General features: G+C 26.4%; 1 protein-coding gene across 1 annotated transcript; it reads right to left on the bottom strand.

Moving 5' to 3' along the window:
- Positions 1-5557: 5557 nt before the first annotated feature.
- LOC126903561 (coiled-coil domain-containing protein 12) lies at positions 5558-7763 on the bottom strand. The gene is made up of 3 exons (XM_050681768.1): positions 7454-7763; positions 7255-7393; positions 5558-5898 (listed from the first exon to the last, which is right to left on the bottom strand). The coding sequence occupies exons 1-3, from the start codon at positions 7603-7605 to the stop codon at positions 5692-5694; spliced, it is 498 nt and encodes a 165-aa protein (XP_050537725.1). The 5' UTR covers positions 7606-7763; the 3' UTR covers positions 5558-5691.
- Positions 7764-12616: the final 4853 nt, after the last annotated feature.

Raw genomic sequence — 12616 nt, 5'->3', positions numbered from 1 at the left:
CCCCCCCCGCCCCCCCCCCCCCAATTCGAGCACTGCATTACCCTCAATAATTGAAAAAAATTCTCTCGTTTCTTGTAAATAGGGGAAATCCCCCAAAAAATTACATTTATAAAAATCGGTAATTTTCGATATTTTTTCAATTTTTTTTTTTATAACTGCCACAACTTTTTTAAAAATGGACAACTAATATATATATATATTTTATAGATACCTTAGGTATTTACCTATTATTAGATATATTTTTGTGTACATTTGACTCTTTACCAGTCAATAGGGATTAGGGATTAATAGGGAAGGTTTTAAAATAGCAACTTTTTCAACTTAACTTTTGAAAATGTTATAAGAATAATCTATTCTGATATTGTATAGTTAAGACAAAAAATATATAAAATTAGAATGGATACTTAAAAAATTTATTTTATTTCTTATGGAATGGGAACCACAATTTCGACCTAAAGTGAACCAGTATTTTGTGATTCTGTGCTTAAAGCAAATAGGATACCAGGAAACCAAAGTTTTTTGGGTGAACTCTTCAATCGTGTAAAAATTTACTTTATAAGCGAGGTCCTCAGATTTCTCTTTACATTTATTTATAAATAATAAAGAATCAAAAATAATTAAATAAAAATGTAAAAAGGGTCCGAGAGGGATATTTCCTAATTAATAAAAAATCACCTATTCGTAACTGATATAATCTATGGAGAATGTTATAACACTCTCAGTTACCTTTATTACCACTAATGTAGTTTATTGAATACTTCTATATTTTCCCGCTCTATATAGTAGAAAAAGCGTTTGTTTAAGTTGTTCAAGTAGATAAAAATGAATAAGTCTCTAATTTTCCATAAGACTAAGTACCCTGATATTGCTACTTAATGATTTATCTTATTCAAGTTTTCTTGGTTAATAGTTTATAAATAAAAACATGAATGATAAATTAAGAGAGATGTTAAAAAATTATTTTTAAGACAAATCGGTTGACAAGAAAACATTTCTTAACTATTACTTTATATAAATTTTTTAATTATATTTATTGATGAAATATATATTACACCAGATACACTTTTCACAATATGATATACGACGAATTAAGTAATAAAGTTTAAATAATCTAGAATCATTAAAGAATAATATTACCTTAAAATTTGGTTGATGTTCAAAAGAAACAACTCGAGGGAAATAACTATTTGTTTTTTTTATTGGCATAGTTGAAATCTAGACAAATGCAAGTTACAATTACATCAAAATAATTACTGTTAAATATAACTTAAACATTGCTTTATTTGAGCTTTATACTTTGTATTCAATGAAGTCTAAAAAATGGGTAATAGAAAATTTTCTTTTATTAATTTTGCTATAAACTAACTACACAATGTATACTACTATAGTAGGATTTTGGAAACTCTAAGTAATTTCACCTAGTGAAAGTAGAGGTCACCTTCAATATTAAATTTTTTTCGTCAATTTTGAAAATAAATTTCGATATTTAGAACAGATCTGTACTTAGTCAGAACTAATAATAATAATATTAATTAGTTACTAAATGGGAATGTTCAGAATTTTTAAATTTCATTCCTCAGACTCGGATGTTAGTGCACTAAAAATCCTTGAAAATTTATTGACCTATCGTTTTAAAAAAATTAGTAAAATTGTACTAAAAAATATACTTAAGTATTGAGATGCGGTTGTTATCTACTGGGCTATACAAGTTTCATTCCTCTTTAATATAAGTATAGGCAGAAATCAGTGCAATTGTCTTTCTAAAAAATTTTACACCTCCCCAAAATTAAAAAAAACTACGCATTTTTTCATAGATTTAAGCCTATGAATACAAAAATTAAATTACTTATTTGAGAGGTTGTCAAGCAAAAACTAAAAAAACCCAGCACAGTGGGGTCGTGGCATAGTTGGGTCCAGTATAGATGATATCTGACAGTGATTAAAATCACTATCATAAAAAACGCTTCGATGCAAATCTTTAGATAGTGTTAATTTAAAAAAAAAATTGTCAAAAAAGTAGGTCAAGTGAGAGCTGAGAAAATAAATGATAGCTACAAAAAAAAACCACATAGTAAAATAATATTAATATGAATTTCTTCTCACAAGAGCAGGCACGTAGACATGGATGGGCCTGGCCCCCCTTTGATTTAATGTGGCCCAGGGCCGGTCCCCCCAAATTTAAAACTCAATTATTTTTACGAATTATCAAAAACGTGCTAGGCCTTATATACATTGAAATTATTTTTAATTTGTGATTACTATTGAGTAATACACTTATTATTATGGCTGTATTTTCACTTTTATATACATAGAAAACGTTATTTGAAAAAGATAACGTTCTAGACGTAATAATAAATGGAATATCAGTGGTTGTAGGTAAATTTTTTTTAACTCTGGTCCAAAAAATGATACAAACAACCAAGTATCTCCATAGATTAGAATCTAGTTAATTACAAAATTCGATAGAGTATACTCTATGAAAATTTTTTTGATAAATCTTATTTTTAATTTGTTTCTTTATTTATGATTTAGTAGTTACAATAGGTAATTTATTTGTTTTTGTTAATTTGTTATTTGCGTGCTCTAAATAATAGTAATAAAAATATGACTAAAAAAAGACAGGAATTGTTTTTAATTTTAAATAAAATAAATTTTACATTGTTTAAAATTTATATTTATTTTAAAAAATTTTATAACTTATTTGTTATTAGTATTTAGGTAAAAATTATTTTTTCTTAATAGCTTAAAAGTTGAAAAATTAAATCAGCTTATGTTCACATCATTATTTTATTAGCTTCGATGCGAAACTGAGAAGGTATTGGTTTTACTTTTTGTGTCTGTTACCACTTTCTCAGCTCTCACCGAACCGATTTCTTTCAATGATACTTCAAAAGATCACAAATCATATCTAGTCGAAGACATTACCCTCAAAAATTGAAAAAATTTCCCTCGTTCCCCGTCAATGGGGGAAACCCCCCAAAAAATTACAAATTTAAATTTTAATTAAAATTACCATAACTTTTTTATATAGATGCATGATATCGTTACTCTTCATTTGATATATTTTTTTTATAAATTTGATCCTTTACCTGCCCACGGAGGGGATTTAAAATGACAACTTTTTCACAAAAAATTAACTTCTTCCACTTAAATTTTTAAAATGTCCCGGAAAGTCTGACACTTTTATCTATATCTTAAATTAAAACTAATGTAATGTATATTTTTTAATTAAAAAAATTTCGGACTTTATTTTGTCTTCACGGAGAAAATGGCAACCAAATGCTATTTTTGTGTGAAAATTCTCGATTTTGTATTCTACATTTTTAACTTTATAATGTTATAACTTTTTGAAAAATGTATGGATCAACAGAATTTTTTCATGAGAAATAATATTTTTTTAATATCCCTTTTTCATTCGACATATACTTTATCTTAATCAGGATATTAATAAGGAACTAGCAGATCATGTATCTTTTGGAGTAATCAACCAATTTTTTAAATTTAAACACTATCTAAAGATTTGCATGAAATCGTTTTTTTTTTATAGTGATTTTAATCACTGTCAGATATCATTATACTTGATCCAACTATGCCACGTCACCACTGTGCCGGGTTTTTTTGTACTTAAAACTGCCATAACTTATTGAAACCTTAGGTATTTTTCTTTCATTTGATAGAATTTTTTTTTAAATTTAATCCTTTAATCGTCCACAGGGGAGTAAGTAAAATAGTATTAAAAATAGCAACTTTTTCACAATAGTCAATTTTTTCAACTTAAATTTTGAAAATGTTCCGGAAATAGTACGTTCTTTAAACACATGTCAAATTAAAGCTTATGTTAAATACTATGAATTAAAAAAAAAAATCTTGATCATGTAATTTTTGGAATTATCCACCAATTTTTTAAGAATAAACACAAATTTTGAACTTTTAAGATTCATAGAATGTGATACTGTCTAAGGAGGAGTGAAGGGAGCCCCGCCACAAGCTATTCATGGGAAACAAATTATGGAAAATGATACGAGGGCCTAAAATTGTTGGCCCCTCCAATAAACATTTTCTGGCTACGTGCCTGCACAAGAGGAGACTACAATAATGGGATCCTTGATATTTATTGAAGTTATTCAATCTAAATGAGATAAAAATCAAATGAGTTTAACATTTTTTTCTAACTCAAAAAGAATTAAGAAAAATTTAGTGCCACAGACGTGAAAGACCAAATGTTACCTTCTCAGAAACTGTACGTCGTATTCGTCACTTAATAAAAATGGAAATTTAGCTCGTTCAAATTTTAAAGTTATTTTTCTCGACTTCAAAAAAACAAAAAAATTTATATTTATACCATGTCAATTAGATTGATATAATATTTATGAAAATCAGTGTAATCCCCTTATAATAAAATGAAATACAAAACCAAGAATTTTAACACAAAAAGAGCATATTTTTGAATACAATAGCTATTTTCACCATGAAGACAAAATAAAGTCCGAAATTTTTATTTTTAATATTACAGTATATTACATAAGCTTTAATTTAAGATATATATAAAAGTATCAGTATTTCCAGAACACTTTAAAAAATTAAGTTGAAAAAGTTTTACTTTCTATATGCATTTTAAAGATTTGAACCCCCCCTGTATTAAGGGAAATGGTCCGATTTAAAAAACAGTATGTCGAATGAAAGATTTATATAATTACTACTTCTCATGAAAAAATTGTATTGATCCATACATTTTTCAAAAATTTATAGCATAATAAAGTTAAAAATGTAAAATACAAAATCGAAAATTTTCACACAAAAATAGCATTCGGTAGCCATTTTCACTGTGAAGACAAAATAAAGTCCGAAATTTTTTTTTTCCATAATAAAGTGCATTACATTAGCTTTAATTTAAGATATATATAAAAGTGTCAGACTTTCCGGAACACTTTCAAAATTTAAGTTGAAAAAGTAAATTTTTTGTGAAAAAGATGTCATTTTAAATCCCCCCTGTGGGCAGGTAAAGGGTCAGATATAAAAAAAAAATGTACCAAATGAAAGGTAATGATATCATGCATCTATATAAAAAAGTTATGGCAATTTTAAGTAAAAAAAATTTCGAAAATTAGCGATTTTTAAATTTGTAATTTTTTTGCAGGTTTACCCCATTTACGGGGAACGAGGGAATTTTTATCAATTTTTGAGGGTAATGTCTTCGACTAGATACGATTTGTGATCTTTTGACATATCATTGAAAGAAATCGGTTCGGTGAGAGCTAAGAAAGTGGTAACAGACACAAAAAAAAAAATAAATAAAAAAACACATCTTAGTAAAACCAATACCTTCTCAGATTCGCATCAAAGCTAAAAGTATAGAAAAAATATTGAAATGTAGATAAGATTTCAAGCATAAAGCATTGGTTTTTTTTTTTTTGGTAAATTTTTGGAGTAGCAAGAAAAAAAGTGATATGAATGTGTTAAAACTTTCATAGATTGTTGTGTTATGTGGAATATTTATCATTAACTAAATTTTAAAATTATTTACCTTATTTATTTTTAAGTAGAAACAACAAATTGATTATTTAAAAATAATAATAATAATCTTTAATAAACTAAATGTATAGTATTTATTTACATATTATTTACACAATTATTCATTAACTTAATTTTATAAAATTAATATAAAATTCCTAAAATTGTCAAAAATTAGTTCTATTCTTCATCAACATCGAGTGTAGCATTTGCTCTGGCACCTTCATTAACAGCCAAAGCTAAATCAAGATTTTGTTCTCCTTTAAGTCGCTCTCGAATTAACTCAGCAATTGCTTTATGAGTTCGTCTCTCAAGTTTGGCCATTCGTTTTTCAATATCTCGTTTTAAATCCCAATCAGGTTTCCTGGGAGCTAATGTATTCAAATCCTATCATCAAAATTTTTAAATTAAATTTTAAAAAGTACAGTTGGGAATCAGTAGAGTAGAGTTGGGGCATTTTTTATTGATATGTGTCAGTAACCAGGGAGTCAGCCTGGCTTAGAGGGTAGGAACATATGTTTCAGTGCACGGAGTCCCAGGTTTAATCCCTGGGATACCAACAATATTTTACAAGAGATTTTCTCATTGGTGGTATTGGTGTTGCAAGCCACCCATAATACCAGTCCTGTTCATCACTGGCCTAACCAAAAAACATCTTTGACTCCCAAATATATGAAAGAGGGCGACCACTCTTTTTAGCATATTAAGTTTGGGAAATAGAAGAAGGTAAAACTGATCATTCATTAATGTAACTTATCAAAATCACTGCTGCAAAATCATTCAATACAAATCTAAAATATCTAGTTTTTTAAAAAGTTATTTGAATATTAAGTGAAAACCTGCACAATTGGTACAAGTATAGATGATATGCGACAGTAATTAAAATCACTATGAGATAATTATTATTATATTTTATTCTAACTAGTAAAGATCCTTAGAAATTTTTATAAAATTTAAGACATTAGATAAAAGGTCGGGGATACAAATTTGTTACTGAATATAATTTTTTGTAAATGTAAGTAAATAAATAACTTTTGTATGAAACATTTATACATATGAAAAACGGTCATTAAACATAAAAATATTTTTAAAGGGCAGAAATTTTTGGATGAAGTAAAATTTTTTTAATCATTTTTTTTTTATGGTCAAAATCATAATTTATAATAAAATCTGCAAGGAAATATTTTTTATAGACAATTTTTAAATCTTTAATTTATGTTATATTCATTTTTAACGTAAGAGTTGTATTTTTTTAATTATCTACTAAAAACTTGATACAACTTTTAGAATTCAATTTTTCACCCTCTTGTGTCATGTGTTGAAATTGATCAATAATGAAATAATTTTGTAAAACTTTTTCTTTTATAGTAGAATAATTTTGAGAGGTGAGAAGAATGAATTTCAAAAAATAATTCTTATTTTATAGCTATGGGTCACCCTAATATACAAATATATTAACTAGTAAATACATAAGGAGTTAATAAAATTATCTCTCTATATACTAAGTGGTTAGTGTTAAAAACACTCAATGTATGTTTCTATTTCACAAAAAAAAAGTTGATACCCCTATAATGTACAAAAGTTAAACCAAAAATTACATGCAAGTGTAAAATACCAAAAAAAAATTCTCAAATTTATTATCTTACTAGTAAATGATTGGTTCATGATTCAAGGATCAACTTATATATAAGATAAATTAAATAGTATTCAATTCTTTATCAGTAGAGTAATTATTATCATTACCAATTCTTGAACAGTAAAAACAGTTTCTCCAGCTTTTAATTGATCTTCTACTTCAGCAACTATATTACCTGGTTGAGGTGTTTGAATTAGTGTCTCTTTAAGGACTTCATCCTCTGGTACGTAACTTTTAAATCTTGGTCTACAAATTAAATTTTTTATATTAATAAAAATTGGTAGATAAAATTTAAAGCATGTATACTTAGGTAGAGATTTTTCAATTCTTTCTTCACTCTTCGTCGATTCATTTTTATTGGACAGTGATTTTTTTAAATTCGCTAAACGTTCTTTTCGTTTACGTGCTTCATCTTCTAAAGAACCAACATTAGAAGATATAATTCCCGAATTTTCCATGTTTAGAGTAGTAATTATTCGGGTTTAAAGAAAAATTAAAAATAAATTAATTTTTTTGAATAAATTGAACAGCAAAGTACTTAAAGATTAATTTTAAGCTAATTTTCGTAAATTTGAAAATTAAATATCTGTTATTAATGTAAGCAAACATAAGTATTAACAACTATTTGTGATAATAATTTTTTAAAGAACAAAACATATTCAGTGTGACCTTTGCGGGAATAAATTAGGTAAAATTAATGGTTTTCATACAATTGTGAATTTTTTGTCACTTTACCCAACAATTTTTCGGTCGAAGTTTATTTTATATCCCAGTTAATACGTCGGCAATATTTAATTTTATATATTTTGAACAAAACATAATTTTTTGCATATTTTACTTGTATCATTTACAGTAACCATTTTTTTTCATTGCATATAAGATACAGTCGTTGGGCAGTATTGTTGCTCAAAACATAATAAAATAAAGAGAAGTGAATAGAATAAAATGTGTAAATGTGAGGATTACTTAAATTCGGGGTGGGATTCGAGGGTCAAAAAATAACATAAATATAGACTCTTATTGATTTTTAAATCTTACCTGATAAATTTTCTTGCTTTTTATAATATCTTAAATAATAGTATTAATCAATGATTGATAAATAAAATAACATAGTTCGATTTAGTTCATAACTTTAATACGTAAAAACTTCGATAATAATTCATAATTACAATGTTTGGATAACGTTGCCTAGAATACGATAAGAACAGGCCAGAGTAAGGGTTTACTCTGCATTTTTATAATACTCCCGAAAATCATTCTTACAATATTATTGTTTATTAATAAGTAATCATAAAGTATAGAAGTTATTACAGATAAATAGTACACAAATCATTTTGACATTTTATATAACATTAAAATATTTTTTTATACTTAGGATTAGGGTTTATACAATACGATTAGTTATTAAGATTAGAATAAAAAAATATGACAAATAAAATTTACAAGGTTTCTTCTCGGAAAGTGATTTTAAAAGTGACCATTAATTGATTTATGATTAAATCATGTGTATTACAATATAACTAAACAGTATACATTTATTGACTATTTCTCATAAATGTTTATTTACTTTTTTTTTTTTGAAAAGGATTATGTTCTTCTAAGAATATGAATATTATGTATAAATATCCCATGTTATGGTAGGGTCATTCCATGTGAAATCACCAAATGTGTGTGCTGGTATAGTTCAGAAATTTATGAAATTTGTATCATAGACTTCTTAAAGGTCATTGACAACAAAAATAATATATATTTTTTTTCTTTATTGTTTTTTTTACCAGATAGTGCATTTTTTATAATTAAAAACATGTAAAAACATCCTATGTTCTAGAGCCTATAACTTCACATCCAAATAAGCTATCACTGTGGAACTAGCACTGTTTTACTCATACTAAATAGTACTTCAATTTCATTTTTAAGATTATAAATTTTGAATTTTTTTGAATATCGAATTTTGATTTAAATTTCTTAAATTTTGCAGTATTTTAATAGCAAAATTTGAAGGTCAAAAAATTTTTTTTTCTTTTCAGAAACTTTTAGTAATGTTCTTTTAACCCATATCATATTTGAATCGATTTAAAAAATTTTTTGTATCGTTTTACGGTCTTGAACATCCAAGGTTTGCTGAAAATAGCCAACTTTATCATCTCATTACACAAATTATTTTCTATTTTAAATAGTACTTTCCTTTAGGCAATTAAAACGTCTAGTGAAAATTTTATGATGGAGAAATAATTTTAACGCTACTTATGGAATTTACAAAATTTACAATTTGCGTATTATGGAAAATCCACAAACTACGTAATTTTCAACACTCTATTTTAATTTCTTGTATTTATTCTGCGTTCTGTAGTAGATTAAGTTATTGGGACTCATAATAAAATCCTAGGAGCAATGGCTAAGTTCGGAAAAGCTCCATTACTTTTCTTCATAAAGTTAATTACATCAATAGATGTTGTTGATTCTTCGACTACTTTTTGACAAATTAAGAATTTTTCAAATAAATATACACACAAATATCTTTTTCATCATCAGATTGAAGATGTAATACCAAGTCCATATTATGATTATGTTGAAACTTTCATAGATTATCATATTATTTGAAAAGCTTGAGGATTTATCCATGTTTGCATTGTTTTGGTGCACAATTCCAGTAAACTATGTAGTTTTTCGTTTAACCATTGTTGTTCTTTTATGATATTCAGTGTGTCCTTTACTGGTATCATTGTACATAACGAGACTACGTCGAAGCTGACCAGAATGTCTCCGTCTTCCCAGTTAGTTTGTTGCAATTTTTCCACAAAATCAGTCGAGTTTTTTTACATAGGAAGATGTTTTTCCAGTATAGGTTTTCAAAATTTGTGCTAAGTAACCTTCCAGGTTATATGGTTATAAACCGTCCAATGTAGAAAAAAAATGTTCACACAAAAGTTGTTTTAAATTAAATTTTCTATATATTTTTTATCTGACGTTTTTTTTTTTACCATTTACTATTCATAAGGTATGTCGATTATTCTATGAAATTATACGGTTTTCTCAAAATCTTCATAAATTTAAATACCACAAAATTCGTTATGCTTATAGGCTTACAAAATAGTCATTCACAAGATAAAGTTATTGATTATTATTTTTAAACGTTTTATTACATGTTTTTATCTGATATACTCCAAAAGAAAGATGGAAAACTTCTTCTTTCATTATCAAGAAAACAATTAGTTGAAAGTTTACCAATAATTATGTCATATAATAATGTAGAATAACTACTCGATGTACCTGAAATTTCATCTGGTTCGGAGGAGTGTCAAGCAATAGCTGTCTTTGCAGCAATTGAAAAATAAGGTATAACTAAAAAAGTAAAATCATTATGTTGTGACACAACAGTTTCTAATACAGGTAGACTTAAAGGTGCCTGCATATTATTGGAGCAAATGTTGGGGCGTAATATTTTGTATTTACCGTGTAGCTATCACATTTTTGAAATTTTATAAAAAAAAGTTTTTGAAATCAAATTTAATTCATCATCTATTCCAGATGTTCCTATATTCAATAAATTTCAAAAGTCCTGGTAAAATTATTTAATTGAATGGAAGATATTATTGTTTAAGAAAAATTAAAAATAATAAAAGATGATATTTTGAAATTTAGTTTTGATCCAATACCAACCTCGAGATGGTCAATAAGAAACTTTTAGAACTGGTCATAATATTTTTTGGTGAAACACCTCTAAATGCGATTTATTTTAGACTTCCTGTGTCTATTCATCCTACTCGTTTGATGGGCAAGGCCCTTTATTATTTAAAAATCATTTTGTTTAGAGATCAGTTTGTATTATCAATCAAAGTATTTAACGATATTCGTTCGTTGTGTTAAATAAGTGTATATATTATACAATGGTTTAGTTCACCTATTGCTTCATTAGCGTCAAATTTTGATTTACAATTTATAAAAAGTATGATTGAAGATGGAACAATAGATATAGATATTTCTAAAGTAGTTTTAAAAGACCTGTCCGGTCACTTATGGTATTTAGTATCTGAAACAGCAGCATTGGCATTTTTTGATAATAATTTATCTGAAGATACCAAAATTAAAATAATGAATTCATTTAATAATCGCGAAGAAGCTCCGTGTACGCACAAATGTGTAGTTTTAGGTTTAAATGGAATTTATAAATATCAAAATAAAAATACTGAAGACTTCACTTCAACGGAATCAAAAAAAACTTTTGAAAGGTTTGAAATTGAAACTGATTTATTAAATTTAGATACTTTGATATGGAAAGACAACAATCAATATAGAAAAGTAAAAGAAATTGTAAATAATTTAAAAGCCGTAAATGGTTTGGCAAAGAGTGGTGTGAAGCTCATCGAAGAATATAATGGTATTTTAACAAAAGATGAAGCACAAAAACAATACCTACTACAGATTGTTACAGAATATCGGTGTTGTTTTCCTAATTACAAAAAATAAAAACATTTTATATCAAGACTTCTAAAAACAAGAAATTTTTTTAATATCTAGTTTAATTTTTTATACGTTTTTTTATTTGTAAAGTAGTTCTTAGTATTTTATTAATATGTAAGTCTGAATATTTTATTAGCTTCGATACGAAGCTGAGAAGGTATTGGTTATACTAATATGTATTTTTTTTTAGCTTCGATGCGAAGGTATTGGTTTTACTATGATGTGTTTTTTTTTTTTTTTGTGTCTGTTACCACTTTTTCTCAGCTCTCAACGATACGTCAAAAGATCACAAATCATATCTAGTCGAAGGCATTACCCTCAAAAATTGAAAAAATTTCCCTCGTTCCCCGTCAATGGGGGAAACCCCCCAAAAAATTACAAATTTAAAAATCGCTAATTTTTTTAATTAAAATTACCATAACTTTTTTTTATAGATGCTTGATGTCTTGACCTATTATTTGATATATTTTTTTTGTAAATCTGACCCTTTATCTGCCCACAGGGGGGGATTTAAAATGACAACTTTTTCACAAAAAATTAACTTTTTCTTCAACTTAACTTTTGAAAATGTTCCGGAATGTCTGACACTTTTATATATACCTTAAATTAAAGCTAATGTAATATACTTTAAATTGAAAAAAAAAAATTTGACCTCTAGACTCGTCTTTATGGTAAAAATGACTACCGTATGCAAAAATATGTTATTTTTGTGAAAAAATTCTTGATATTATATTTTAAATTTATTAACATTATGTTGCTATAACTTTTTAAAATATGCATGAATCAACTTTATACTTTAATGATAAATACTTTATATATACTTCTTTCATTCAACATACTTTTTTTTTTAATCAGACCATTTCCCTTTATACAAAGGGGGTTGAAACCTTTTAAAATGCGTATTGCAAGTAGAACTTTTTCAACATAACTTTTAAAAATGTTCCGGAAAGACTGACACTTTTATATATACCTTAAATTAAAGCTAATGTAATATACTTTAAATTAAAA

Source organism: Daktulosphaira vitifoliae, unplaced genomic scaffold, assembly GCF_025091365.1.
Source record: "Daktulosphaira vitifoliae isolate Bord-2020 unplaced genomic scaffold, ASM2509136v1 Scaffold_4, whole genome shotgun sequence".
Taxonomy (NCBI): domain Eukaryota; kingdom Metazoa; phylum Arthropoda; class Insecta; order Hemiptera; family Phylloxeridae; genus Daktulosphaira; species Daktulosphaira vitifoliae.
This window is presented reverse-complemented; position numbering and strand designations above follow the sequence as displayed.

Excerpts from the sequence above, each read along its gene's own strand:
- LOC126903561 (XM_050681768.1), bottom strand. The coding sequence starts at position 7,605 with ATGGAAAATTCGGGAATTATATCTTCTAATGTTGGTTCTTTAGAAGAT. Across the intron at positions 7,394-7,453 it reads ATTGAAAAATCTCTACCTAA|ACCAAGATTTAAAAGTTACG; the intron begins GTATACATGCTT and ends TTTAATTTGTAG. Across the intron at positions 5,899-7,254 it reads TTTTTACTGTTCAAGAATTG|GATTTGAATACATTAGCTCC; the intron begins GTAATGATAATA and ends TTTTGATGATAG.